Raw genomic sequence first — 27,282 nt, 5'->3', positions numbered from 1 at the left:
AGCTGAAAGAAATGTAAGAAGCTTGGCTCTTCCTTTATTTTCATAATCTTCTGTTATTTGGGGAGCTGGAAGTGCATCTGCTGTGACTGGAAGGTGTTCGCAGGTCCAGGTATCCCGGGAGCAGCTTGCAGGGGAGAAGGGGTGAGCTCAGTGAAGTCAACACACAGGATGCAGAGTGTCACAAGCTACCAGCCTAAAGATCTGGACCCTGTGTGTAGAGTGCTTGATTATAATATTTAGATAATAGTGGGATGATACATGGAACCATCCTCTAAGTGGTGGTGGACTGGAGCTGGGGGGAGGTCTAGGACACTGGCCTTAAATGCAACAGTATGTTTCATTGTTTTACTGTGCAAAATCTAGACCTTCTACATTATTTTTATTTTATCTTGGACAGAACAGTCCAAGTAGTCATAACAGAGCTGAAAAACACGGTGAAGTCATTACTCCCCCCAAATTATACAAATATCTAGCTTGGAACAATGGTTTCCACTATATGAAACACCTGGAATGTTTGTTGAAATGCAGATACCCAGGCCTCACTCTAGACCAACCGAGAATCTGTACTTTAACAAATTCTCCAGGAGATTCTAATGAACAAGCACGTTTAGAAACTAGTGGATTCCAGAGGGCTTGAAAACAGGGAAAGATAACAGCATGGCTGTGCCTTCAAGAGAGACAAATATCCTTCTGAGAAGATAGTTTTCAGTATGTGAAAGAGCCTACTCTCTAGAAAAGCACAGCCAGGTTAGGCTTCAGTGTTGGGTTCTCAATAATGACAGAATTAAGTTTCATTTGTGAAAACCAACCGTGTCTTCATAAACAATTCAATGCAAATGGATATAACCTCCCCTAAAATGGAGAAATGAAGCAAAATATTCCTGTTAGGAATCATGGAAACAGTCCCTTTCAAGAACACATAAGCGCTTTGTTAAGCAGATGGCTCACAGCAGCAGTCACGCTGTCCTGTTTCGTTTTGGCCAGGCCAACGCCCACGGTGCTGGGAGTCCTTACACAGCAGATAACTGGTGCTGCTGCTGCTTGGGCGGGGCAAGTTCCAGGAGAGCCTGGACCGTCAGCGCAACCTGGCTCAAACCTTTCTCTTCTAAAATGTGGAGAGGCAAACATAATTGCTCCTGAAATGGGACAATGTAACATAAAAACAAACAGAAGAGAAAAGAGGATGAACATCACAGAACTGAAAAGAAAAAATAAGCATCTCTTCTCTCCCTCATAATAATGAACTGAGATACGAGAAGTCAGTACCTGAGAATCTGACCTCTGTTAATATGAGTTACAGAGATGGTACCTGACACTCGTCACTTTTTTTTTTATTAATACATCTAAAAGTACATCCAGATCATTTTGAATATGAGAAAATGGACAAGTTACATACACTTTTACATACAACAGAAGATAAACATACTACTATGGAGTAAAAGCAGCACCCTTCACCCCTGATAAATAAAAGAGCAATGCAGATCAGTAAAATGAGGCAGGTGAAAATAGAAAAACAGTTCCAAGTTACCGGATGGCTGAAGCCTAAAGATATAACATTGTAGGAGAAAGTGCTTTGGAAATTACAAACCATAGGAATGCAAGATAGTTTCATGCCATAACTCAGACTGCATGAGAGAGGAATGCTCTCTACGTTATAGTCCTGACTATGAAAATCAGGGTTCTCAGACCAGGCAGGGATCACGGGAAGAAACTGAAGTATATCCTTGAGATTTAGAAGTATTTGAGAAAATGTCCCCTACACTGGATAATTCACGGAAGGCCCAGTTTGAGTTACTTAAAAACTTGAATTACAGAACTTAAATAAAGAAATCATATTTGAAAAAGTATTTTATATCTTGGTATTTAAGGTTTTTAATGGATTAAATTATGCTGGAGAACTATGATGTGAGCTTAGTCAGGAACACATTAATTAACATATATTTGAAAAGCATTTACATGTTTGCTTAAGCAAGTTAAATTACTTCTATCTTGTTTATTACCTCATTAATGTGTTTGGTTAATCCTTTCTTGTAAGACAAAAAGGCATATCATAAGAATAACATCTATCATTGATTAGATGAAAGAAGAGGTTACTCTTGAATGAAAGTGGAATTCTGGTTCTACTGAAAAAGACTATACATACTTATTAAAGAAGATAACTGGATTTTTCTCAGCTTTTCATTGGCACTTAATATATTATTAGGAAGTTTTACAAAACCAGTTGCAATAAAAAATATAACAAGTATGTTTTATGAACCGTTATTGGTACTTGTGCTTCTTAATCACTTTCTTTTTATTTAATACTTACCTTGATAAAACAAGGTAAATGGAATCTTTTGATCTTAAGAAACTAGCAACTTTGTATAAATCTTCTGAGTACAATTGAAGTACAGATTAACTATACTTAAAATGAACCTGCAGGGTGTTTTACTCTGGAGGGAAACATATTTCCTCTGAGGCCGATTCCTTGATCTCCGTTTCCAGGGGTGCCCTGCGACCCATAAGCCCGTGGCTTACACATTCCCTCAGTGGCTTATGCTTTCCAGATGCACATTTACCTTCTAGCTGGCTTAGAGCGAACTCTGTTCTGAAGAGAATGCACCACTACTCCCCCAAAACCACATAAAACACCATGTGTTTTTTTAAAGGGACAGAACTTCACAAAACTGAATGATCTCTGACTCAGAGACATCTTAAAAACAAAAAAAAACCTCCCCCCAACTCCAAAAGGCACTACTGCTGTTTTCAACACAGTGTTCAATGTTTCAGCATTAAAAATAAAATGTTTTTAATGTGTTAAATAATTTTCCCATTTAATATGAAAGAAAACCAAAGCAATCAGATCCTCAGATTGACTTCTACAACATGATATGGTTCCTCACAATCTTCCTTCATACATGAGTTCAGCTGTCCAATTTTCTTAACAGAGTTCAGAGATTCCTGAATGTTCAGAAACACTATTTATGAGAACCAGAATCTGAATGCAATTATAAAGTACTTTCAAGCATTAAGGCTAGCAGCTAATATACTAAGCATTCTGAAAGAGGCATTCATCACCTTGGGTACAGAACAGAGATTGCTGCCTAATTCTTTACCTGCTACTGTTCAGATAAAATCTCCTCAACAGCCTATCAAATATAAGTTCACCTATTAAGATGGTTCAAATATACTGGCAATTACATAAATTCCAATTTTAAATTCTAAATAGGATTCTAGAAGTGAAGTTAAAGATAACAAACATAATAAATGTGCAGACAGGTGCCTACCCCTGAAAGGTCAGCTCCAGATAATTTGCTTGTGTACTGTTTCCAATGTACACAATGGGCTCAGAATAGCAATCTAGGGAACCTACATTATCTTTGGACTGAACATTCTGATCAAATTAAAATTATTAGGATTAAATGGCCAGTGCCTTCCAGATGTCCAGAGAGCAGATGCTTATTAGGTGGACTTGTGCCTACCAATAAAGACAGATTTCAGGATTTCAGGGCACAGCTCAATGCAGAGATCTAAGTGACCAGATGCTCCCCAGAACAGAAGGGGTACAACTGTTTCCTCATGAACAGCTGTTGAAAAGTTCAGCAACTCATAATTTTAATACTTCTCACAATTTCAACACTTCAGTTGTATTGAGGCATGGAAAGAAGGCCAGATGGAAATTTTATTATGCCATTTGGAAATAAAGTCCTAAGTCATATTCTAACAACAGGCTCAGGATTGTATTAGTAGGCCCTGCTCAGCATTTATGATAAGAGAAACAAGGCCACATATAGGCCAGGAGAATGGACAAATGAGCAGAAGAAAATATACTGGTCTTTCTGCTCTTTGTTAGCAATCATAAATGCTTCCTAATGTGATGAGCTGCTCATCTGGACACACGAGGAAAGAAGTTATCTCCTTTATTGGTTAGCTCTTTGATGGCTAACCAATTAAAAAAAAAGCACATATGTAAATACTTTTGAATGAGAAACAAACCTCCTTTACCAAGCACAGGAATGAGGTGGAAAAATCACTGGAATGCACTTTCGGCTAGAGGGGGAAGATCCAGTAATAAAGCATACAGAGAGTTAACATTAAAGTACAATAAAATGCCACAAAACCCAAAAGCTGGATAGATAGAGAGACAAAACTGGATTCTTCTGAATGTGCCCCAAGAGAAAGTAGTGTTTCAACAGTTCTTTTTACGCTGAGGTTTAGCTGAAGGATGTCAGAAGGGGAACAAAGATTGTCCTGTCCAAAGTGTGAGCAGGAAAGGAAAACAGAAAAATAAAGTCAGTGGATCAGAAACACAGATTTGAGTATAGAATTCAATATGATCATCTCAGTCATATTCAAAGAAACATATCCCATAACATTTTTTATTATGATGAATCAAAATGCTGAAAAACAAAACCACAAAGAATCCTCTATGTTCTCAGCTTGATTTTACTACTAAATAGCAGAATAAAATTGTTGGTGGTTAGTATGAACATTCAGGATAAAATGAACAGAGGTGGATGCTGACTTAGGGTTATGTGAGGCCTGAGAGTGGTTGAGTGGGTGAGGCAACCTCTTTCTCGACTCATTCTTCCCTATTAACAAAAAATAGGCCAGAAAGCAAGGACAAAACCTGGGGGTGGGCTGAGGAGAGGGAAGTTTTTGGAGAAAGCCAGGTGAGTCAAGAAGGTTCAAAGAATGAAGAAAGCATAATAATCAGGGGAAATTTATTACCTGGAAGTCAGGTGTACTGAATGACTTGGTATTCCTCTAAAAATCAAGTCCATCTTAACTAAGTCTTGTTTACTAATTGTACAAAATAAATCTAGAGTTGTAATGGGCCTTAGAGATCATCCAAACCCTCCAGTTCACAGATTAAGAAATTAAATAAAAGCATTACTGGACTTGATAACAGGAAAATATTCTTTCACACGTAACATATAATAACTCCAGAACATAAGATATTGGACTCAGAAGTTTTTATCACCAACTATAGTTTTTTGACTGTAACATATATTTAATAAAAGTATAATAATAAAGAGACTATCCATATGCCCAACCTTATTGGAGGTTTTTAACAATCACTTTATTCTTCAGTGTTTCATTCATAATTTAACTTGTAAACATTTAAAAAGTTATACTGAGAAGGGAAATCATTCACCTTTATATATGTTTTCTGGACAGAAGATCTGACAAATTTTTCAATATTAAGTTTTATGTTATCTGTTTTCAAAAGTGATCATTATTACAGCCCTGATTTTATTTACAAGTGAAACAAAGCAGGTGGTCATGTTTAAGTAAAGGTCATAATGCCCAGAAGTAGGGGAGAACAAAGGAAGAAGAAGAGGTATAGGTTTCTTCTTCCCTCCCATGGCAGAGGGACCTGAGAATGCTAGTTTAAACCTACGAGTTTGTATTTATTCATTTTCCTTCATTTTGTTTTAGGCAAATGATCAACTGTTTTAGCAGAAGTAGCAGCATAACAGGAACCCATCTAAAAGTGTTAGTGATGGTGGTGGTGAGACTTGGGTGGAAGGCAGGAGTGGAGAAGGAAGAGGTGGCCCATGTGGAATGTCCATTTACTCTTTCTGGTAGGGGAAAGGGAGGGGAAGGAGAATGTGTCAAGAACTCCAGTCTAAAGCCACCCTGGAAAAATACCCAGCCTTTTTTTTTAGTACCCAGTCTTTTAAAATTGTATTTTTTCTATCTCCTGCCTTCAAATAAATACTGTTAACCATTGCTTGGCAAATGGTGGAATAAAATGCATGCTTTAAAAGGCGCACTGTTTTTGATATTGTTGACTGATGGTGGTTATATTCTAAAAGAATTTCAGTGTATAGACTTTAAATCTGAGACAGATGACAGTTCTGTAAAGCCCAGAGTACATGTACAATGACTGTAAGAAGTCCTTTACAGGTTTGACATAGGCTAAGTGTGCCAGCACGTCTTGCCGTGTGGGGCCGTTTTCAGCACTCTTCTCTCTAGGTATGTGGTGCCTCTTTTTAATCACTCATATTTTTCCTCTGGTCCCATTACCTGCACCAACCCATGCCACATTCTCTTGTTCAAAGACACTGTTATGGAACTGGGGCAGGTACTGGGCATGCTTGTGATGGTCAGGTAGGATCATCTCAAGTAGGCATAAGGGAAACACTGAATGTTAGAGTGTACATGTGAATATTAGAACCTGCCTGTTTAATATGGAGAAATGTATGCTATTTATCTAGAAACCTTATTAATGCTCTCAATATGTTTAAAAATGGTTAGTTCTAAAAGAGATGATGAGCCTTCAGAAAACAATATGATATAAAGGCAATACATTTGCTTTGAATTTGTCCACAGGAACAAAAAAGATCCTTTGTAACTACCACTAAATATAAATTTCAGTTATTTGATAACTCAGCTTAAAAAAATGCAAAAGAAAAAAGTAAAAAATAAGTAGTAGAATCACAATCTACTTAATAAAAGGAGAAAAAACACTCATGGGAATTAACACTGTCTAGTGCAGCTGCTCTGTGGAGCTGGGCTCCCTTCCACTTTGTGAAAGAGCTGAAAGGGAAAGGTGTTCATTGGACAAATGATGCTTTGACCTTCTCAACTCACGTTAGTTAAAAAGAGGAATGGTGAACTGGGTAAAATGAGTCATTGTCAGGAAAAGCCCTTGGGACAAGGGCTTAACTTTGAGAGAAATAGTGGACTTGTTGAGTCCAGGGGCCAATACCGGGTTTCTGACAGCTAATTAAGAAGGCGATAGAAAAGTATCATGTTTTTCTCCTTGAACGTTGGACAAAATATGGTGACAAGAACTGTAATGGTTGTAGTTAATGAAAAAAGTATCAAATGGCACCAGTTTTTATTTCTTTAAATTTATCTATATATGTCACTACATATAATATTTTTTAAGAGTGCCACACTTAACATAATTGTTTTTTAAAGGGTAAAAGTTTAACTATTTGTACTATTAAAGGGCAATAAAGCTCTAACTGAGGAATCTGGAGGCAAAAAATCTCAACAGCAGGACAAGTGACTAGAAATGGCCTCTTGTGTGTTCAGTTCCAAAGAGCTTAGTGGAAAACTGGTAAATCTGAATAAAGTCTGCAATTTAGTCAACAGCACTGTCTATGTGTTTATTAGTTTGAATGACATACTATGTTTACATTTATGTTAGATGTTAACAGTCCAGGAACCTAGGTGAAGTGTATACAGTATCTCTCTATGATATTTTTGCAACATTTCGCAAAGCCTAAAATTATTTCAAAATAAACATTTTTTAAAAGCATTAAAGCAAGTGTTAAAAAACTGAAGCCAACTGAAGCATTCTTAGTCTGAGATGCACTTGTTCTGAAGCACAGACTCTACTGTGTATGAAGTTGTACACAAGTCAATCAGCAAGTGGGGGTATTTAGGAAAATATCAGAATAACTATTTTTGATTACTTAGCATTAATTACTTACTACAACATATTGAAATTCATGTGTATATGATTTCTTTGCTTGGTCCTTGGAAATAATTAAGGGAAACTGCTCAAAATATAATGACTGACTCTAGTAACACAAAATCATGTTAGTAATTATCAACTTAGCTCAGAACCACCCTATAAGATTTTAGATACCTGCATTTCTAAAAGATTTTAAGAAAATAATACCCACATTTATTTAGCAACATAAAATATGATAAATTTATTACCTGAGGTACACCAATTTTTCTGCAGGCTTCGAGGAAATTCTCCACATTTCGTCTGCATTTTGCCATTGTTAATTTAGGCTGCAAAGGAAAGAAAACATGGTGTTATTAGCAAAGTTTAAAAAAATTTGCTAACTAAAAACACTCTTGCCATCTGCTTCATAAACTGAATGTTTTAGACCAGAGGGTCAGCAAACTTTTTCTTAAAGAATCAGATAATAAAGATGTTAGGCCTCACGGCCATATGATCTGTTGCAACTACTCAAACCTGCTAAGAGCTTGAAAGCAACCACAGACAATATATAAACAAATAAGAGTGACTGTGTTCTAATAAAACTTTATTTACAAAAATAGGTACTGGCCTGTGGCCCATAGTTTGCCACCCCCTACTTTAGACATTGGGCTTTGATTTTTGTAAGGCAAGTGCTAAATAGAGAAATTTTAGGAGGATGATTTAATTTTTTTCCACATTAAAGCAATATACACCAAAGAAAATTTGGAGGAATAACAAGAAAATTAATTACCCACAGCTCAGTCATTCAAATATAATCACAGTTATTAACACTTTGGTTCATTTCCTTTCAGTCTTTTAAAGAAAACAGTAATAATAATTAAAAAACAATGGCCTTTGCTCATAAATACGTTGCAGATGCATCATGTCTCTACTCAATGGTTATATTTAAAATTTTTTAAACATCTGAATTTTAAAAGATTGGATTAAAGAACCATTTTCCAAAGGGTGAAAATTTCCCATAGGAAATTCCCCTAGTCACTAACTAGTAAGCTTGCTTTTCTGAAAAGATCTCTGATGACTAGAACATAGTTGTATCACATGACCTAAAGTGATAAAATTTTTTGCCAAGTGGGTTATCATGTAAGAAAGAAATCTGAATCTCATTTCCCAAAGTGATTAACAAACTCAATTGTTCAAATTCATCTGTTGGTTTAAGTATCAGGCATGGAAGCCAAACATTTGCAGGAAATCTGACCTATGGTTTTTACAAAGCAGATGAAAGCCTGTACCATCTCTAGAAAAAAAACGGTTTCACTTGTGAATATCTGGGTTTTCTTCAAAGACGGAATATCATACTGTTGCCAAGAAGACGGGAAACAAGATAACTACATAGTAATGGTTGAACGTACTATAATCTTGGCCTGAGAAACCTAGCAGACACTAGGATTGGCTTTATCATAAAAGTTTTATAAAAGGCAACAACTGAGATGGAAGGAGAGTAATAATAATTTTAAAATTTCAAAGTGAAAAGCTTTCAAAAATTAAGTCTAGAAAGAAGATAACAGGTTTCCATGGAGAACACCCCTTCTTGCCTATGCCAAGTTCTTCTATAACTGAGGTAAAAAAGTAAAAAAAAAAACCCCAAATGTGAAACATAAATAGAATCAGAATCTTCTTAACAGAAGGAGAAGAACAATTATAGGGGTTCACACTTGCTAATTCACGCTGGAGCTGGGCTCCTTCTCTTAGACTTTTTACATGTGAAAGAGCGGGTGTTCACGGTAGGATTGATGCTGTGGTTTTAACTCCTTGCTAGTTAAGAGGGAGGTAAGGTGAATTGAGGCGTAATAGGAAAGTCACTGTGGCGAAAGCTATTGGGACATGGGCTTAACTTTAAGAGAAACTGGGCAAAGAAAACATAGGACAACTGCTTTTCACTTAGAAGAATTTTTCATTAGCTAGAAACCCCTCTCCATATACCAGTAGAAATGGAAGCAGAATCAATGCAACTAGCTTCCCTTATTCTGAAGGGACCTTAGCTAAGCAGACCAGGATCTTGATCTGAGTTTGGGAGAGAAGGCTAGGGGCGTCGTGTGCACAGGTGGATCATGAATGTGAGACTCTAACAAAAGAAGGGGACCTGGGCATTTTGTTCTATGAAAGAAGGACCCCTACATTTCTGAAACATCTCCCTTAGATGCTGGAAGGACAGAGTGAAATAGGTCTTACTGCATAGGCAGAAAAACAAGTTTCCTTCTGTGCAAAAGAAAGGATAAAAAGATAGAGTTCGTGTTGCTAAGTAAGAAACTGGTCCAAGAGTCACCACCATCTCAGACAAAAAGAAAAGAAAGCTCAGAATAGTGATCCTGGGGTCCAACTCAGCATTATCTCTATGAGGAGTACTAGCACCCTAAATGTGTGTGGGTCGGGGGTTAAGGAGTAGAATAAAAAGATTCCTTTGAGATTTCCCCTACAAAGAGCAGATTTCTGACTGATGAAGGGGAAATGGAGTGGGGAACCATCATCTGTCTCCAGTTATTCCTTCTCTTAGCATTTGTCTAAATCCCAGTCTGATGAAAGCTGTGAATCTACTCTTTGGAAGAATACACATGCATACAATTTTAGGGAGTTCAACGAGTGCTGGAAGCCCTAGGAGTGCATGAATCCCAGGCTACACATCCCCGCTCTGTATGTGTCCAATGGAATGGCTAGTTAAAAGGACCCAGGGGTGTAGACTCCCTATCACTCTGGAGTGTAGAAGGACTCATGATTTTGCCTTAAGTCAAATATCAGAGGAACCTGCTATCCCCAAAAGCTTTTCCAGAACTTCGGATGACATAAAACATGGTTTTGGATAGCCATGTAGAGCCTGTTTCATTTCTGTAATGTACAGCCCGATCTGAATAAGAAATCTTATGTGGGTTTTTGGGGAAGAAAGTAAATAATTTCAGCAAGAGGAAAGGAACTAGACTGAAAGGAACAAGAAATAAATGATTTTGCTATTTGAAAATTGAAATGATTCAGCATTTTTTCAGGTCATCTTCCTTGGTGATATGGTTCTTTCAAAGAGTTGTCACATCACAATATTTGTAATGATTTTTTTATATGATTCAATAGTGCACTTCTAACAATGTGAACTGTACTACTTAAAACCTATGCCTATTGAACAACCAAACAGCAGTTTATCATACATCATAGATCCTCCCCAAATAACAAAGAAAGATAAATTATAACCTAATGGTTCCAAGCACAAGAGCCCTTCTGAGTTTCTTTCGAAATACCTGGACTTATGACCTCCCCTTACAATGAGGGATCATTTCTTGAACCGGGGGGGAAAAAGCCTGGTTCACACAGTACATCATGAAAGTGTTTTTTAAGTTACACTCAGATCTAATTAGCAGGTTTTCAAAGAATTACAATAAATCACTATGTGTTAATGTAGCCACAGAGAAACTGCTACGGTTTTTCATTTGTATTTGGCTTTAATTTTATATTCTCATCAGGAAAAATCTCTAAGAAAGTAAGTTACAAAGCTCTCTGTATGGTCAGAAGAACAAAATAAGGGGAGAAATAGTCTAATATGAGGGAGAGCAATTCAGTATGAAGGAAAAATAGATAATAAATATTTATACTGAAATCTAGTACTGTAACAGTATCCCTATTAAAGCAATATTGACTTATTCATAATAATCAGTATCATAATTTAAAAGCGAGGATTTTTTTTTTTTTTTGCTTTTAATTAAAATACTGGATGGTTTTCATCTGGTTGACTCAAAGTCCATTTTTCCACCCCCAAATGTTAGAATTTGGGAAGTTTTACATACTGAGGTGTTTCTCAACTTTATAGGTCATTTATTAACCCAAAAGATATCCTCTTAAACAATTTTATTTAGTAGGCCTACTTGCTTTTTTTTTTTGCGGTACATGGGCCTCTCACTATTGTGGCCTCTCCCATTGTGGAGCACAGGCTCTGGACGCACAGGCTCAGCGGCCATGGCTCACGGGCCCAGCCGCTCCGCGGCATGTGGGATCTTCCCGGACCAGGGCACGAACCTGTGTCCCCTGCATCATCAGGCGGACTCTCAACCACTGCACCACCAGGGAAGCCCCAGGCCTACTTGCTTTTAAGTGTCGAGGATACTATTTCAGGAAAGACCTTTTATTTATTTTACTTTTTAAGAGGAATTCATGTTCTTGAGAGAATGGACCACTTGTAACTCATCTCTGTACCTTTCATCCTATTCAGAATGCCTACCACTGACTAGCTGCTCAATAAATATGACTAAATGTTGTTGTTGATTTCATTAGCAAGTTTTAAATGCTCTAATTTCATGTTATATCATGTTTCTTTGACAAGAAGGTCCATGTGTTTTATGTCTCTAAGTGGTTTAACATTGATAAAATAGTTCTATTTTTCCTGTATGTAAATATTTTACATTCTTAAATGAAAGGCACTATGTTTGGTTGATGAAGATAAAGAACTTCAATCACCCTTGCTCTCATATTCCACTTTCTACATGAGCTCCTTGCTACTTCCTAAGTATTTCCCCTGAAAATGAAGAATGATAGATTTGTCTTTTTTTATTACTAAAAAAATTTATTTTTCTTAATTCAGTTGATAGAAACTGGGAAGAATGCAAAGTATGAATAAGCCCTTCCCCTTCTGACATTGCCAAATAGCATGTCAATTCCTGTTCTCTTAATCACCACCTTTAGGAGCAAAACCAAGTCTTTCAAGTCTTTGGGGGCATAGTTAATTTGGTAGTGCTACTGTTCCTCTCTGCCTTTTCTACACAAAGCTGAATGCCTGCTTTCTGAGGTCACTAAATAAAAAATGGCTACCTATTTTCTTTAGAAGCAAATGCATGACTCTGTTTTTGGATATGCTAGAGGGGAAAGGGGCATATCAGCCTCTTGGGACCTTGGTAACAAAGCAGCTTTTATAATTAGAATCAAAGGTCCTTGGGAGGCTTAAATGATTTGCATCTGGGGAGGCAGCAAGATGAATGTCCAGAGTGGCAATCTATAGGCCTAGATACAACTGCAATTTGAGTAAAGGATTTGCACCAGGAAGTATGTGCTAAATAACAACAAATGACCAGAAAATGAGACGAGGGCAAAACCTTTGAAAAGGTTAGACACTGCTAAGCATGTTACAGATGCACAATATCCATTCAGACTCATCAAAAGAGCTGTCACAACATCAAATAATAATCAAATGCAATGTGGAAACCCTGATTACATCCTGTTGTGTGTGCATGCTAGTGAGGGGAGAGGAGCAGAGCAGCCATGTAAGATATTCTTGGAACAACTGGGGAAATCTGAATATAACTTGTGGATGCTATTGGCGCCTCACCGAATGTCTCTTTACTTAGCCTGTGCATCCATCCTCATTTCCTACCCCGACTCCCTGCTGGCTGCTAAGGGCTCAGAGCTGTCCCTTCTCAGTTTCAGCCCGATCCCACAGGGAGCCCTGTGAATGAATCACATCACACTCCCACCTTGAGGAACAGGGCTCAGCCACCACATTGTTCATCCCTGGCTTCAGGCTATGGGTAAGAGCAAGGTGGCCTAGGAAAATTCTCAATAATATTTAGGGGGTAAGGTGTTATAATATCTCCAACTTTTAAATGGTGCAGTTAAAATACACACACACATGAACACGCATAAATATAGACAAAGCAAGATGGCAAGATGCAATGAATGTCAGCTCTAGGTGGAGGCTTTAAGGGTATTCTTTGTGTTATTCTTTCAGTTTTTCTGAAGGTTTGAAATCTTAATAAAAACTTGAAGGTGTGCGCCGCAACTACTGAGCCCACACGCCACAACTAGAAAGAAGCCTGCAATGAAGAGAACCCCTGCCACGATGAAAGAGCCGCCTGCTGCAATAAAGATCTTGTGTGCTGCAACGAAGACCTGATGCAGCCAAGTAAATAAATAAAAAAGAATGGAAAAAATATTTTAAAATTTTGAAGGAAGAAAAAGGAGAGTTGTGTTCATCTAAAACTTGCTCTTTCTCTTGTGGGTTGCCATCCTGATACTGATGTCCATATCTAACCAGCAGTCTAAAAAAAACCTGCCAGCCATCTTGAATGCATATTCTGCCTCATTTTCCACCTGAGGTTGGTCCCTCAATCATGTCACTTCTACCCCTGAAATATTCATCATTCTAAACTGCAATTATAATCACATTATTCCTCTCAAATTCTTTCTGTGTTTCCTGATTGTCTACACTAAGATAAACTTCTATCTCCCTGACATGGGACATGAGGCCCTTGTCACATGGCCCTTAGCTTACCTCTCTAGCTACATCCTCTGCCATTTACACCAACACCTTGTGAATGATCTATTCTGAACAACTTAAGAAATCCTTGAATATGCCATGATCTTCCTTAGCTTTTTAGTCTAGAAATACTATGCCCAGAATGCTGTTCTCCCTCTCTGTACTGCTGGCAAATTCCTACTCATACATCAAGAATTAGTTCAAATTTTACCTCCTCTGGGAAGGCTTTCCTGAACTTTCCAGACAGAGTTGAAGTGGCCCCTTTTTCGTATTCCGATAGCACACTTCTTACATACCTCTTTTATAACATCACACACAGCTGTAAGTTATTGTTTGCATGCCTACTTTTTCTCTAGTATAAGTGAGACCCGGAAGGCAGGGGCTGGACTCTATTCATATTTGTACCCTTAGCATTCTGCACAGTGCCCGCCTCTGTACTTAACAAATGTCTGATGAAGAGCCAACTTTTTTTTAAGCATTATAAACTTACTACAGCTGGTGAGGGAACGTGAATGCTTGGGACAGATCGAGGCCGCACATGATTGGCCAAATGGCAAAGAACAACACCATCGGTTAGAGCTGCTCCAAGATCACAAGGCAGAGATACTTTTAACCGGTACTCAATATGCTAAAAGAACAGGAAAATGTGAAATATATTAATTCAAGAGTGGCTGACACACAGGACATAATGGAGTCACAATGGAATATTTTTAATTAGAAATCAAGTTAAAAAGCAAATAACTTAAGTACCACAATCTCTATTTTATCTTTCTATCCTAAGTCAATAACTTAAGGAGATCATATATATATACATATGTATGGCAGCCAGGCGACAGTGCTGCAAAGTTCCACAACAGAATTCATTTACAATTTTCTGACTAAAAAACAAAAAACAACTAGATCCAATTTTAAAATAAACACTACGTATGATGTAAGTGTGGTATGTATCAATATATGTATATGTGTACATACATATGAATTATTATTACTCTAACAAGATTTCTTTAAATCATGAGGCAGAAAAAAATTTTAAATGAGTAGGGTCAGGGGTTGAGCTTTATGGAATAACCCATCTCATTCTCCTAGTAAACAAGTGAAAAAATTCATCACACAATGGGCATCACAGCACACAATGGACACTTGTTGATTCTATTAAAAATTATAAGTCAAATGAACAAGTGATGCCAGGATTATGGGCTACACCAGTATCACTGAAAAATGTAATTCAAAGGCAATGTACATACTTTCCGTAGTTGATCTATTAATTCCAGCTCTTCTTCTCTCTGTCTTGAATTCTGTCTTGTTACCGGATCTTTAAAGTCAGCGGTAGGTGCAGAAGATGAAAGAAGGGGTGACGCATGACCTAAAAAATATTGGTACGTAAGATAGAAAGTGACTGCCAGTGCCGCAAAAATACTCAGATCCACCTGATCACAGTTTCTTTGAAAGTACAGCACTTTCTACTTCTGGAGTGACCTTTTAAAGAAAGTTTTTATTATGGAAATTTAAAAATATGCACAATAATAGGGAGAATAGTATAAAAACTACCAAATGTCCATTACCCATTTGGCTCAACTACTTTGTGTGTTTGATTACATCCATTTAAAAACGTTTCTATTGAAAAATATTGCATTCCAAAAATTAGACAAATCATAAGCAAACAGCTGAATAAATTATCATCACAAAGCAGACACAAGCAAGTCAATAAATGCAACATTACCAACACCCAGGAGACCCTCTCATGTTCCCTACCCATCAGTATCAGTACCTAACAGTTATTTCTAGTACCACAGGTTCTAACTATGTACCTCCTGGCTTCTAACACCACAGATTAGTTTTGTCCATTTTTGAACTTTCTACATATAAAACCGTATTATATGTGTGTATGTTTTTATGTTTGGCTTCTTTTGATCAACATTATAAGATTTATCCACGTTGTTATGTATATTAATGTGTTCATTTTCATTGCTTATTTAGTATCCCATTGTACAAATATACACAATTATTTATCCATTCTATTGTTGATGGACATTCAGTTTGGGGCTATTATGAATAATGTTGCTATGAATAATTTGGACATATCTTTTGGTACAGATGTGTACATATTTCAGAAAGCAAAATTGCTAGTCATAGGATATACAAGGGTTCACCATTAGCAGATAATGTAAACAGTTTTCCATGCTAATTAACAATCCCACCAGCAGTGCATCTCTGGTTTGAGTTTAAATCTCACTGTGAGTGTATCTATCAGTTATGTTAAAAATAGTTATTTTGAGAGTGAAATGTCTGTTTCCACTTCTAGGTAACTTCTTTGGGGGTCAGGCAGAAATTTGCCACATTAACTAAAAACCATGAGACTAAATAGTTTGGTTTTTTTTAAATTACTGATTCATTTCTTTAACAACACAGAAAACAGCTTTTACCAACAGAAAAATCTGAAAAAGAGCATACTACAGAGAGAAGGGACATTCCCTGAAGCCCTGAAAGAGTAATTTTTTTGTTCAAACACTATAACCTGCTTTTAGGTGGTACTGAGCAACTTTCTGACCAAAATGAATTCAAACAAGATTAAGATTCTCTTCCTTTAATATCAGTGAGATCACAGACAAACGCAGAGTTTAAAACTTTTGCCTTGGTGACATCTCAGGGTAGAAGTTTATTTATTTATTTGTTTGTTTGTCTGGCCTCACCGTGCAGCTTGCGGGATCTTAGTTCCCTGACTCAGAGTTGAACCAGGGCCCTGGCAGTGACCGCGCAGGGTCCTAACCACTGGCCTGCCAGGGAATTCCCAGGGTAGAAGTTTAAAAGCATGTAATGTATAATGTCATTGTATAACCACCATCCCCCAAGCCCCCCCAATGCCCCTTTTAGCACTGCCACCTACCTTTATTTGTTTCTGCCCTGACAGCTCCTCTGAAAAGGAAGCTTTCAGGGCGCTGGGCCTGGTTTCTCTGAATAGCAGCAGGAAAAGAATATGCAGGGGAATGATGAACTGAATCAGCATGGAAAAGCAAAATAAGATTAAAGAAGATGGAAAAAAATTAAATATAATAACAGACACATGACAAAAGTTCAATAAATGGCAAATGAAGAAAAAAGTTAAATATTGCAATGATATAAAATGATAATTTTATTAATAGAAAATCTGGTATAGAAAAGTAACCTCCAGGACTTCCCTCATGAGCTAAAGGTTAAGACTCCACGCTCCCAATGCAGGGGCCCAGGTTCGATCCCTGGTCAGGGAACTAGATCCCGCATGCCACAACTAAAATATCCTGCATACCGCAACTAAAAATCCCACATGCCGCAACTCAGACCTGGAGCAGCCAAATAAATAAATACTTAAAAAAAGAAGAAAAGAAAAGTAACCCTGAAAGTGGGAGGGCTGCTTGTATGTATTTTTATTCTTATTTTTTGGGGGTCCAGGCTGCACAGCTTGTGGGATCTCAGTTTCCCAACAAGGGATTGAACCTAGGCCATGGCAGTAAAAGCCTGGAATCCTAACCACTACACTACCAGGGAAATCCCTGTTTGTATGTATTTTTAATTGTCATGTTACTTTTGGTATTCAATAAAGGCAAAATGAATGTTAATATATTAAATATAGTCTCTTGCAAACCTACAGCCCTGCTAGCTCTTGCTCATCTTTTCATATCAAATGGCTGAGTGGTTGAACGACTAGTTGAATTAAAAAGTGAAAAATGTGCAGAGTTCCCAATTTTGTGCCTGATTTCTCATTTCAGAAAAGGAAGCCACAGCCATCTAAGGAGCAATTTATCAGGAAAATCCTGGTAAAGAATTATAATTGGGAAGTGGTTAATTGCACTTTTGTGTCTATTACCTGTTTCTGTTGTAGGTGAACTTGATATAGCATTAGATCTGTGATCATTCTGTGGAGAAATATAGATACATCAATTATTATTACTCAAGAAGAGGTACTTTCCACATTTATGGAAAGTACCTCTTTCCACATTTGGGATTATATCAATAAAAGAAAAAAAACATGCAACTCTCCTCCAAAATTAAGTCTAGAAATGAGAATTTGTATAATAATTCTGAATATTTTTTAAGGCCAAAGTTTTTATAAAATTAATTTTTATTGGAGTACAGTTGCTTTACAATGTCGTGTTAGTTTCTACTGTACAGCAAAGTAAATCAACTATATGTATACATATATCCCCTCTTTTTTGGATTTCCTTCTCATTTAGGTCACCACAAAGCACTGAGTAGAGTTTCCTGTGCTATACAGTAGGTTCTCATTAGTTATCTATTTTATACGTAGTATCAATAGTGTATATATGTCAATCCCAATCTTCCAATTCATCCCACCACCCCCCCAAGGCCAAACTTTATTTAGTTCTAGAGAATATAAGATTTATGTAATGCATTCTCTAAAGATAGTCCTATTATATAACAGGCCTTTCCTATGACTGTGAAAAATGAAATCATCCTAAGGCAGAAAATTTTATTGGGGAATGTATAGAAGAGAATAAAATTTTATTTTATAATAGTATTTTTCTGGCATACTTTCTGAAGTATTCCTACCCCCCTCCTTGAGTAATGTTTTAAGAAAGAGTGATGAAGGTTTCTTCATTTCAGTTAGGAAATGAGGTATTTAAAGATGATAGTTGTATTTCGAGACCAGTATTTGAATCCAAGATGTTTTTAATTTATTGACCAAAGGAACTGTAAAAAAGAAGGAAGAACTAGCTCAACTGGTATAGAGTGTACCTAAAAAAAGGGAACGGAGTTAAGCTAATTTAAAAGGAAGCGTTGGTTAGCTGGGTTAAAAATATTGAAGACTTGGCAGAGGAGTAGAATCAAGAAAAGCTAGAATAACAACAAGTTTTCAGGCCTTGATAGCTAGTTATATTCAATAACCATTGAGTTGTACTCAATAATTTATGATAACTGAGACACATTTTTGAACAGAATGACTTTAAAACACACACACAAATACACACACACATACACACTCCCATGTTTTTTTTCTCCCTTTTGGTTTTCAATATTTTCAGAAATCTTTTATCTGAAGTTGGAGTTGGGTCAGGTGAGATTAATGATGACAGGAAATTTTAACTGCTATAAATAAGTAAATAAACAGAAGCCATGCTGTTGAGAAAATTCTTGGACTGATCTGAAAGACAATTCTGTGGTAATGTTTCCTTGGTTTGATACTCTTAGACCGAGAATTAAGACTTAAAAAGTAAGCTGCGCTCCTGAGTGAAGCAATGTATTACATCTTCATTAGTGAAAAAGACAACATGTTCATCAAGTTTAAAGATGCCAATAAACTAAGTTTAGGATGCTGAGAAGAAATGAAAATTTAAATAACAAATTTAATTTAAAATAAGAGCAACAGGCACTAGTAAAAGGAATAAATGGGCCAACGAGACAAAATACTATCCTTATTTTCAAGGAAGATGAGGTAGGAAGGAGAAAGCTAGGACCAATGGTACAAACAGAAAAACATAAAAAGTAGAGATTATTCCAGATACAGAGGAAAAAAATTTTTAATTTAAAAAGACCTATTACAGTGAGATAGACTAGAAACTTTAACATATTTAGGAATAAACAATAAAGTTATTAGACAACTCTATTAGATTAGAAGGAAGAGCTGAAACACATTCCACTGAATGGCAGCAAATGTTCTCTACCTCCAGAAATACCAAAAGATAACATACAGTTGGGTGTAATGAAAAACAAAGCCAGAAAAGAGGGGACTTACAAAATGGTGATTTTAAAAATATATTTTTATTCAAACTATAAATCTAACTGCTTACATTCTAGGATACTGAAATAATTAGTTCAAATCACGCTGAGGCCATTGACTGGTGTATCTGAGAACTTTTGGAGAACTGGAGAGCAAAAAATGGAAACTGATACAAAGTCAACTTTTAGTGCCTAGTTAAGCGACAAAAGAAATAAAATCATGCCTAAATATAGTATATACCTGCTGCAGAGTAACTGAGATACCAAAAAATAAAGAATAAATATTTTTAAACTAATCATTTGACAGTGCAGCAGGTCTGACAGGAAGAATGTTAGACATTACACAACTTCTGGCACATTCAGATTTGGCCTTACTCAACTAAAGTTCTAGGGGAGGATAAGCCCCAATGCCCTAAGGTATCCACTGAGTGTAACGAATTAACTTTTCTCCTATATACCTAGAATGGTACTAGTTATATACCTTCCTTGAAAAAATTTTGAAAACAGTCCCTCAAATAATTTTCTTTGTAGTTCAAATAACGAACCTAGCTGAGAAAGGCTAGCAAAAGGTTAATATAGAAGAGAATTATAAAGTTTTATCAGGTGTCATCCAGGTATGTGTAGCTTCAATAATAACCAGAGAGAAGGTTTATCAGGTTTACAGATGTTATAAAGTTGGGGTCAGCATTTAGAAGGACATGATGCAAGAATTTGAAAATATTCCGGGAAATTAGAAAATTTTAAATGTTCGAAAAGCAAAATTAAATATTTAGGAAAACAAAAGATACAAAGTTTAGAAATTAATTATCATTTAGGAATATAACTAAAACATCTGAGAATTATAATGGATACACAGCAAAATGAATACCAAAATGGAAAAAGCCAACCTAATGCTCAGCATAAGACGTGAATAACCCTTGTTTCATGCTCAGTACTACGTGGGCTCTAATGAGGGATATATTTCTAGTTGGGAACTGTGAAGCCAAAATGGAGGGCAGAGAACTTGTGAAAGTTCATAAGGACAAACAGGCTAGGAAAGGCACATAAAAGGGCCAAAGCTTATTTACGGAGAAGACACGGGTGGCATCATAATAGTTTTCAAATATAAAGATTCTCCACATAAGGACTGCTAAGTAACTAGAAAATCTCCACTCTGGAAAGAAAAGAAGAAATAGGTGTAAACCACAGGAGGACAGATATAAGTTAGACAAGGAGAGGACCTTGTTGACAGTCAGGATTATGAATCATTTCTTAGGTATCATATGATAATAAGTATGGAATTACCATCCCTAGAGGTCTTTAAAAAATAAAATACCACAGGTTTTTAATTTAGACTTCCAGGCCATGTGATCTCCATTGTAACTATTCCTACTCTGCTTTTAAGTGCAAAAGCAGCCATAGACAAATGGGCGTGGCTGTATGTCACTAAAATTATTTACAGAAACAGGTGGCCTAGGGACCATAGCTTGCTGACCTCTACTGTAATAGGGTTTTGGCAGTGACACTTTGGGGGACTGATACTCAAATTATTTCGCATGCACATTAGACAACAGAGTTAACTCAATATCATATATTAACCAAAGTAACATAGTAACTCATGACAAAAAACCCCCAACCCTTTGATAAGAAAATTAGAAGGACATTTCAAACAAAAATCTCAATATAAAGAATTAACAAAGGCTCTATGTTTCTGGCATAATAAAACTGCCAAAAAATTTCAAGTGAAATTAATGTTAAACTTAGCTTCATAAGCTTAGTTATATTTCATACAATTCTAGATTTCAGACTGTTGTTAGACCAATCCATTGGGAAATTTAAGACCTCCCGGGCAAATCCCCTCCTCAAAGTTCCTGGTAAATTACAATAACAAGATATACCTTAAGAGGCCTGAAGGCAGAAGAATGAGGCAGGGTAGCAGCACAGCCCACTTGATTCACACCTGACAGCGACTAAATTGCAAAAGAGAAAGAGAAGAAACAGAAGGCAGCATTTATGTTAGCAAAACGTCAGACAGGCAGGCAGGCAGGCAGATCTTGTCAGTAAAATTAGAAAAGGAAAGGTCACTGACAAACTTTCAAATGGTTTACTAAGATATTGATAGGGCAGAAAGAGAATAGTTGGGGGGAAAAACCCTATAATTTATTAAACACAGTTTTCCACCTGTTTAATTCAAATTATTTCAATACCTCATACCACATTAATCAAGAAATGAAAGGCATGACTTATTAAACATGATTTTATATAGAAATAAAACCGAGTACATCAAATTTTTTTAGCAAAATAGCCTTAGAAACAAATGAGTCCTGTGCTGTTCCTATGACAGGGGAAACAAATCCAGTCAAAGAGCTCATTTTAACTGATCAGAATTGGCATGAATAAAAGCAACATCTTTTCAATATTAATCCAAATTAGATTTATTATAATTCAGTTTAATGGCTCTGATGTGAGAAGCCAGGACATGAGGATTTTGCATCACACCTTAAGGATGAACCAAAATTTCATTTCTGCTTCTGTAAAAGTCCAAATGACCTCTGATAAGTTAAGTACAATTTTCCTTTTCTTTGAATCCTTTATCCTTTCACCAGCCTACATAAAACTAGTTAGATATATTAGAGATATAATTAGAGACATTTAGAATGTTAGAATCCATTGTACAGAATTTTTATTACAGATAAAAGCTGCTCAAAACATGACAATTTTTTCATTTGGTGGGGAGTGGAAATCAGAGAAGACAAAACTTTCACAAAGGGCGTTGGGTAAGATTGTATCTATTAAAAAATGCCAAAGGCTTAAAGATATTAAAGTCTTTATAAGTTAAATAATTTTTAAAAATTTAAACTACAATCACAAATACCTGAATCATGGGATAAATGAACAAGAACACATGTGGTGTTTAGGAAAAGGTGAGTAGGATGGTCAATATAATAAATACAACTATATTTTTAATGAGTTGATAGATAGCAACGTCTTTTTCGTGTGTGTAAAACAAAGCATGTAACACACACTGCAACATTATCTTAAGGCAGAAGAAAGTGAGGAAAGAAATGTACCAAAGAACAAGGCTGTGACAGCAGTCTTACATTGTATATGCCTTCACCTGTTTAGATTTCCTGGGCCTCCTTACGATCAAATGGACTTGAATTACTGTCAATCTCAAATATAAAAAGGCTAGGGCTTCCCTGGTGGCGCAGTGGTTGAGAGTCCGCCTGCCGATGCAGGGGACACGGGTTCGTGCCCCGGTCTGGGAGGATCCCACATGCCGCTAAGCGGCTGGGCCTGTGAGCCATGGCCGCTGAGCCTGTGCGCCCGGAGCCTGTGCTCCACAACGGGAGAGGCCACAACAGTGAGAGGCCCGCGTACCGCAAAAAAAAAAAAAAAAAAAGGCTAAAAGCCACTATGCTGGCAAAGAAGGAAAATGGATGGAAGGAAGAGGAAGTGAAATGAGCCTAGATCCTTTCTAGTATCTAGAGATGGGATGTAGATACATATGGGACATATATGAAAGCAACAGAAGCCTGAAGGGCAATCCTAAGAGAATGTTAGTGTAACTGATATTAAACATTACCAACAGTTATTTCAAATTCCATATTTCAAAGTCTTTAAATCAAATCCAACATTTACTTGCTATATCATCAGAACTTATCTTGAAACAATTTTTTTTGAGATTTTTTTTTCTGATTGTGATTTTTTTATTTTTTTTATTTTGGCCACACCATACAGCTTGTGGGATTCTCAGCTCCCCAACCAGGGATTGAACTGGGGCCACTGCAGTGAAAACGCCAAATCCTAACCACTAGACCACCAGGGAACTCCCCTAATGAGCAATTATTAGATATACAGCATACATCAGGAATTATTCACTCAGGAATTATTTATTAAGCAACTAATATATCCCAGGAATTATGGTAGGGATTGAGTATACATAGGTAAGTGCAACAGAGAATATCCCTGTGCCCATGAAGCTTACAGTCTAGTAGTCTATTGGGGATGGGGGAGAGGGGAAGATACAAAACAATAAACACCCACCTAAAAGTGCTATGAAGAAAAAAAGAAAAACAGTGGAGACAAATTTGATTTGGGGGTAGGGGTGTTGCAGAAAAGCCATTTTAAGGGTGTGACATTTAAGCTGATACCAGATAGATCAGTAGGAATTAACTAAGGGGTATATGCAGGGAATGAGAGGCATTCCATGCAGAGGGAGGAGCATTTGCAAAGATCCTGAGGTGGGAAAGGGCTTGCCATATTTTCAGAGCTGAAAAAATGCTGATATAGCATGACCCCAGAGATGAGAGATACATAGTACCCAGAGTACACAGGAGCTTATAGGCCATGTTAAGAAGTTTGGAACCTACTCTAAAGGGTTTGTAAGCTGTGTTAAGAAGTATATGGATTTTGGAACTTCCCTGGTGGTCCAGTGGTAAAGAATCTGCTTTCCAGTGCAGGGGACACTAGTTCAATCCCTGGTCGGGGAACTAAGATTCCACATGCCGCGGGGCAACTAAATCTGCACACCACAGCTACTGAGCTCACGCACCTCAACGAGAGAGCCTGTGTGCTGCAAACCACAGAGTCCACAGGCTCTGGAACCTGCGCACCACAACTACAGAGCCCATGTGTTCTGGAGTCTGCGCGCCACAGCTAGAGAAGAGAAAACGCTCACGCCACAACTAGAGAGAAGCTCACATGCTGCAACTAAGACCTGACGCAGCCAAAAAAATTAAAAAAATAAATAATAAATCTAAAAAAAAAGTATATGGACTTTATTCTACTATATGAAGCCACTGAAAAGTAGTTTTGAGAAGATCAGAGGTATGATTTTAAAAATGACTATTTTTGTAATACATGTTGGACACTATCTGGCATGCAAAAATATGTGAGACATGGTTCTTGTTTTTAAAGGCCGTCTAATTTAGGCCAGACATGAATACTGTTAAGTAAAATATAAGTGTATGTATTTTGAAAATAGTTGAAATTACAAATTTCACGCTAAGGGGATTTTATTGTTTTTCCAAATTCCACTTTTTCCTTCACAGAAACGCCTGGGCATTCAGCACTTACTATATGTGTTATTAAATCTCATCTTCAGTTTCCTAAAGTGTTTCAAAGTGTTTTCAATTACAGTACGGGAGGCAATATAGCACAGTGTTCATGCACGTTCTCAAGTCACCTGGATCTAGATTTGAACCCAGCCTTGTACTTACTAGCTGTGACCTTGGAGAAGTCACATTCTGGACAAAACATTCTGTGCCTCAGTAATCATTTGTAAAATGGTGATAAGTTTAACCTTAGTTCTTAAGGCTGCTGTGAGGAGTGAATGGGATAATTCTGGTAAAGTGTCTGGATCACCATAGGCTCTCAATATTTTTCTACATTAAATTGTTATTTGCTTCTCATGCCAATTAACTTTGACTAAAACTCCAGAGGCTTATTTCTTTATAAGACTGCCAGTTAAAATGTGCTTTAGCCATCTTAAAGGAAATGATGATTACAGAACACAGAAATTCTGACAATGAAAGTTTATGTAATAGAAATCTCATGCTCAAGTATGCAGTTCATGCAGTAGTATGCACAATGGCGGCAGTTACTAGCTCCTAAGACAGGAATTGCTACAGACAATAGGCTTTTGAATTGCTAGTTTTCAATACTATGGTGAAAAAAATAACATAAAACATGATGGGAAAAGCAATTATGTACATGGTTAGAATTCTCTTGCAAAGCTGACAGAAGTAAGACTCTCAATAAAGCTCTGAAGTTATACTCATTTTCAGCTGATGAAACAGGCAATAAAAGTAAACCAGTGTGTTTTAATGTATCTTCTAAATTTGCATGTGTCCAATAAAATCAAATACAAAATTAAAAAAAAAAGTAAACTAATATTAAAAATGATCAGTAGTGGGGCTTCCCTGGTGGTGCAGTGGTTGAGAGTCTGCCTGCCGATGCAGGGGACACAGGTTCGTGCCCCGGTCCAGGAAGATCCCACATGCCACGGAGTGGCTGGGCCTGTGAGCCATGGCCGCTGAGCCTGCGCGTCCGGAGCCTCTGCTCTGCAGCGGGAGAGGCCACAACAGTGAGAGGCCCGCGCAAAAAAAAAAAAAAAAGATCAGTAGACAGCATTCCAAGTTAATGTTTCCCTGAGTTTAAGATATAAAATGGGATCTCAAAGTTTGGGATTTTCAGTAGGTTAAAACAGATAATAAAATAGGATGCCAAATATACATTTGTATAATTAGCATCATGAAGTAAGGGAACCATTCATCATACAGGTGACTTATAAGACAAAACAGTGATTAATAAAGTTCACCTGGAATTAGAAACATTTAAAAGACGAATATATTATTCCCTCTCCTCCAAACACACATACAAAGCCAATATGGTTCTCAATGCAAATGTTTTACTTTTGGAAACACTAACAAAGATATTTGAATCATATCTGCAGAACACTTGGAACACTGGGTAAATCATGAAAAGTAATGTAGGGAGACAGTTCTAGCTATTTGTAAAGCATTTAGTAATGATGCTCATCATGTTTTATGGTATTTAGATCAATTCAGAATGAAAAGTACAGTAGCTATTCCCCAAATCTCTAGACAAAGCAATGTAAAATTCCATTTTGTGCAAGGTTCTTACCACTAACAAGGCACTATCATCAGTGTGCTGAGACCTTCTGGATGGGAAGGGACACTGGAGAGGTGGAGAAAAATGAAGCAATGTCAAAAACAAGCTATGCACACACATGACGAGTTTCACAAATACACAAGCAAAGAGACATATTAACACATACTTGCGAAGATGCTGACATACAGGACCACATTCACAATCATTCAGAATTCATGCATTAAAATAGCTAATAAGTTGTTTCTGAGTAACGATTTTCTCCCAAAGAACTTGATCTTATTGCATAAAAACTTTCTAAAGCAAGGAGGGGAATAGGAATTATTCTCTGTTCTGAGAAGAGAAAGCTGAAGATGTAGCAGTAACATAAAGAATTTGTGGTCATTTAGTGAGCTAGTGACAAATTCAAAACAATAAACCCATGAGTCATGATTTCTAGTCTAGGCATCTCTTCATTATCTTTCTCAGACAAAACAAGGGTACAACTGGAAATTTTAAAACTATACATGTTATTTTCCTGAGGAGCTTTTAGTTTTCAGATAATGAATTACTCCAGAATGACCAGTAAGGAAATGTTGGGTAAAAAAGAAAGAGTGTATTAACTTATCAAACTCTGACTGCCAAAGGTTTGTACAGTTATTACCATGTGGAGAAAAAACTGAAAGTGCTTGAGTGAATCTTTCAGGTACTATACCAATGCATAAGCTCTCAAATAAATAACCAAAAATAGTTATTATATGTCCAATAAGATTAAAAAAAACTTTATAATGGATAATTTAAAACATTTTAAGCAATACATCTTACCATTCCAGAAACACTTGTGCTTTGAAAGCATTGTGCTGAAGATTGATGCTTGTAAAGCCCCATGTGTTAGGTTTTCAAATAACTTATTTTACAAAAATCAAAGTCAACACTCACATGAAATAATGCCTTTATGCATTTTTTAAGGAAGTAATGATCATAAATTGAAAAAATAAGAAGGCAAAGATAAAGGAAAATAGCTAATGAAAAAGCCAAGTACAATAAAATATTCATTTAGTAATAAGCTTCATTTTAACAGGTCAAAATAGGTACACAGATTTTTAAAAAAATGAATCATAAATTTTATTTCAAAATGTAAATGTCACTAAACGTGCACACATGTTAAAACAATAAAATTTACAATCTAGTTTATTTTTTTCTTTTTGCACAGGACATCATTATAATACAGAATCTAGGTGCACAGATTTTTAAAAGGTTAATAAACAATCTTACATGTTACATGTTACTTTGAAACGAAAAT

The 27,282-nt window shown here is 36.7% G+C and overlaps 1 protein-coding gene across 3 annotated transcripts in view; it reads right to left on the bottom strand.

Annotated features, from left to right (window-relative positions):
• Positions 1-1,010: 1,010 nt before the first annotated feature.
• The window catches only part of LRCH3 (leucine rich repeats and calponin homology domain containing 3), a 112,822-nt gene continuing 86,550 nt past the window's right edge, over positions 1,011-27,282 (bottom strand). The window contains exons 14-21 of one of the 3 annotated variants that reach the window (XM_065876052.1): positions 26,016-26,069; positions 21,266-21,337; positions 17,518-17,566; positions 16,561-16,668; positions 14,921-15,039; positions 14,167-14,304; positions 7,663-7,740; positions 1,011-1,136 (exon numbers count right to left, since the gene is read on the bottom strand). In XM_065876052.1, coding sequence (XP_065732124.1) covers positions 1,011-1,136; positions 7,663-7,740; positions 14,167-14,304; positions 14,921-15,039; positions 16,561-16,668; positions 17,518-17,566; positions 21,266-21,337; positions 26,016-26,069 — 744 coding nt within the window. The remainder of the gene's footprint in view (positions 1,137-7,662; positions 7,741-14,166; positions 14,305-14,920; positions 15,040-16,560; positions 16,669-17,517; positions 17,567-21,265; positions 21,338-26,015; positions 26,070-27,282) is intronic. The other 2 variants (XM_065876054.1, XM_065876053.1) reach the window with 2 other exon arrangements.

The sequence above is a fragment of the Phocoena phocoena genome, chromosome 4 (assembly GCF_963924675.1).
Source record: "Phocoena phocoena chromosome 4, mPhoPho1.1, whole genome shotgun sequence".
NCBI classification, from domain to species: domain Eukaryota; kingdom Metazoa; phylum Chordata; class Mammalia; order Artiodactyla; family Phocoenidae; genus Phocoena; species Phocoena phocoena.
This window is presented reverse-complemented; position numbering and strand designations above follow the sequence as displayed.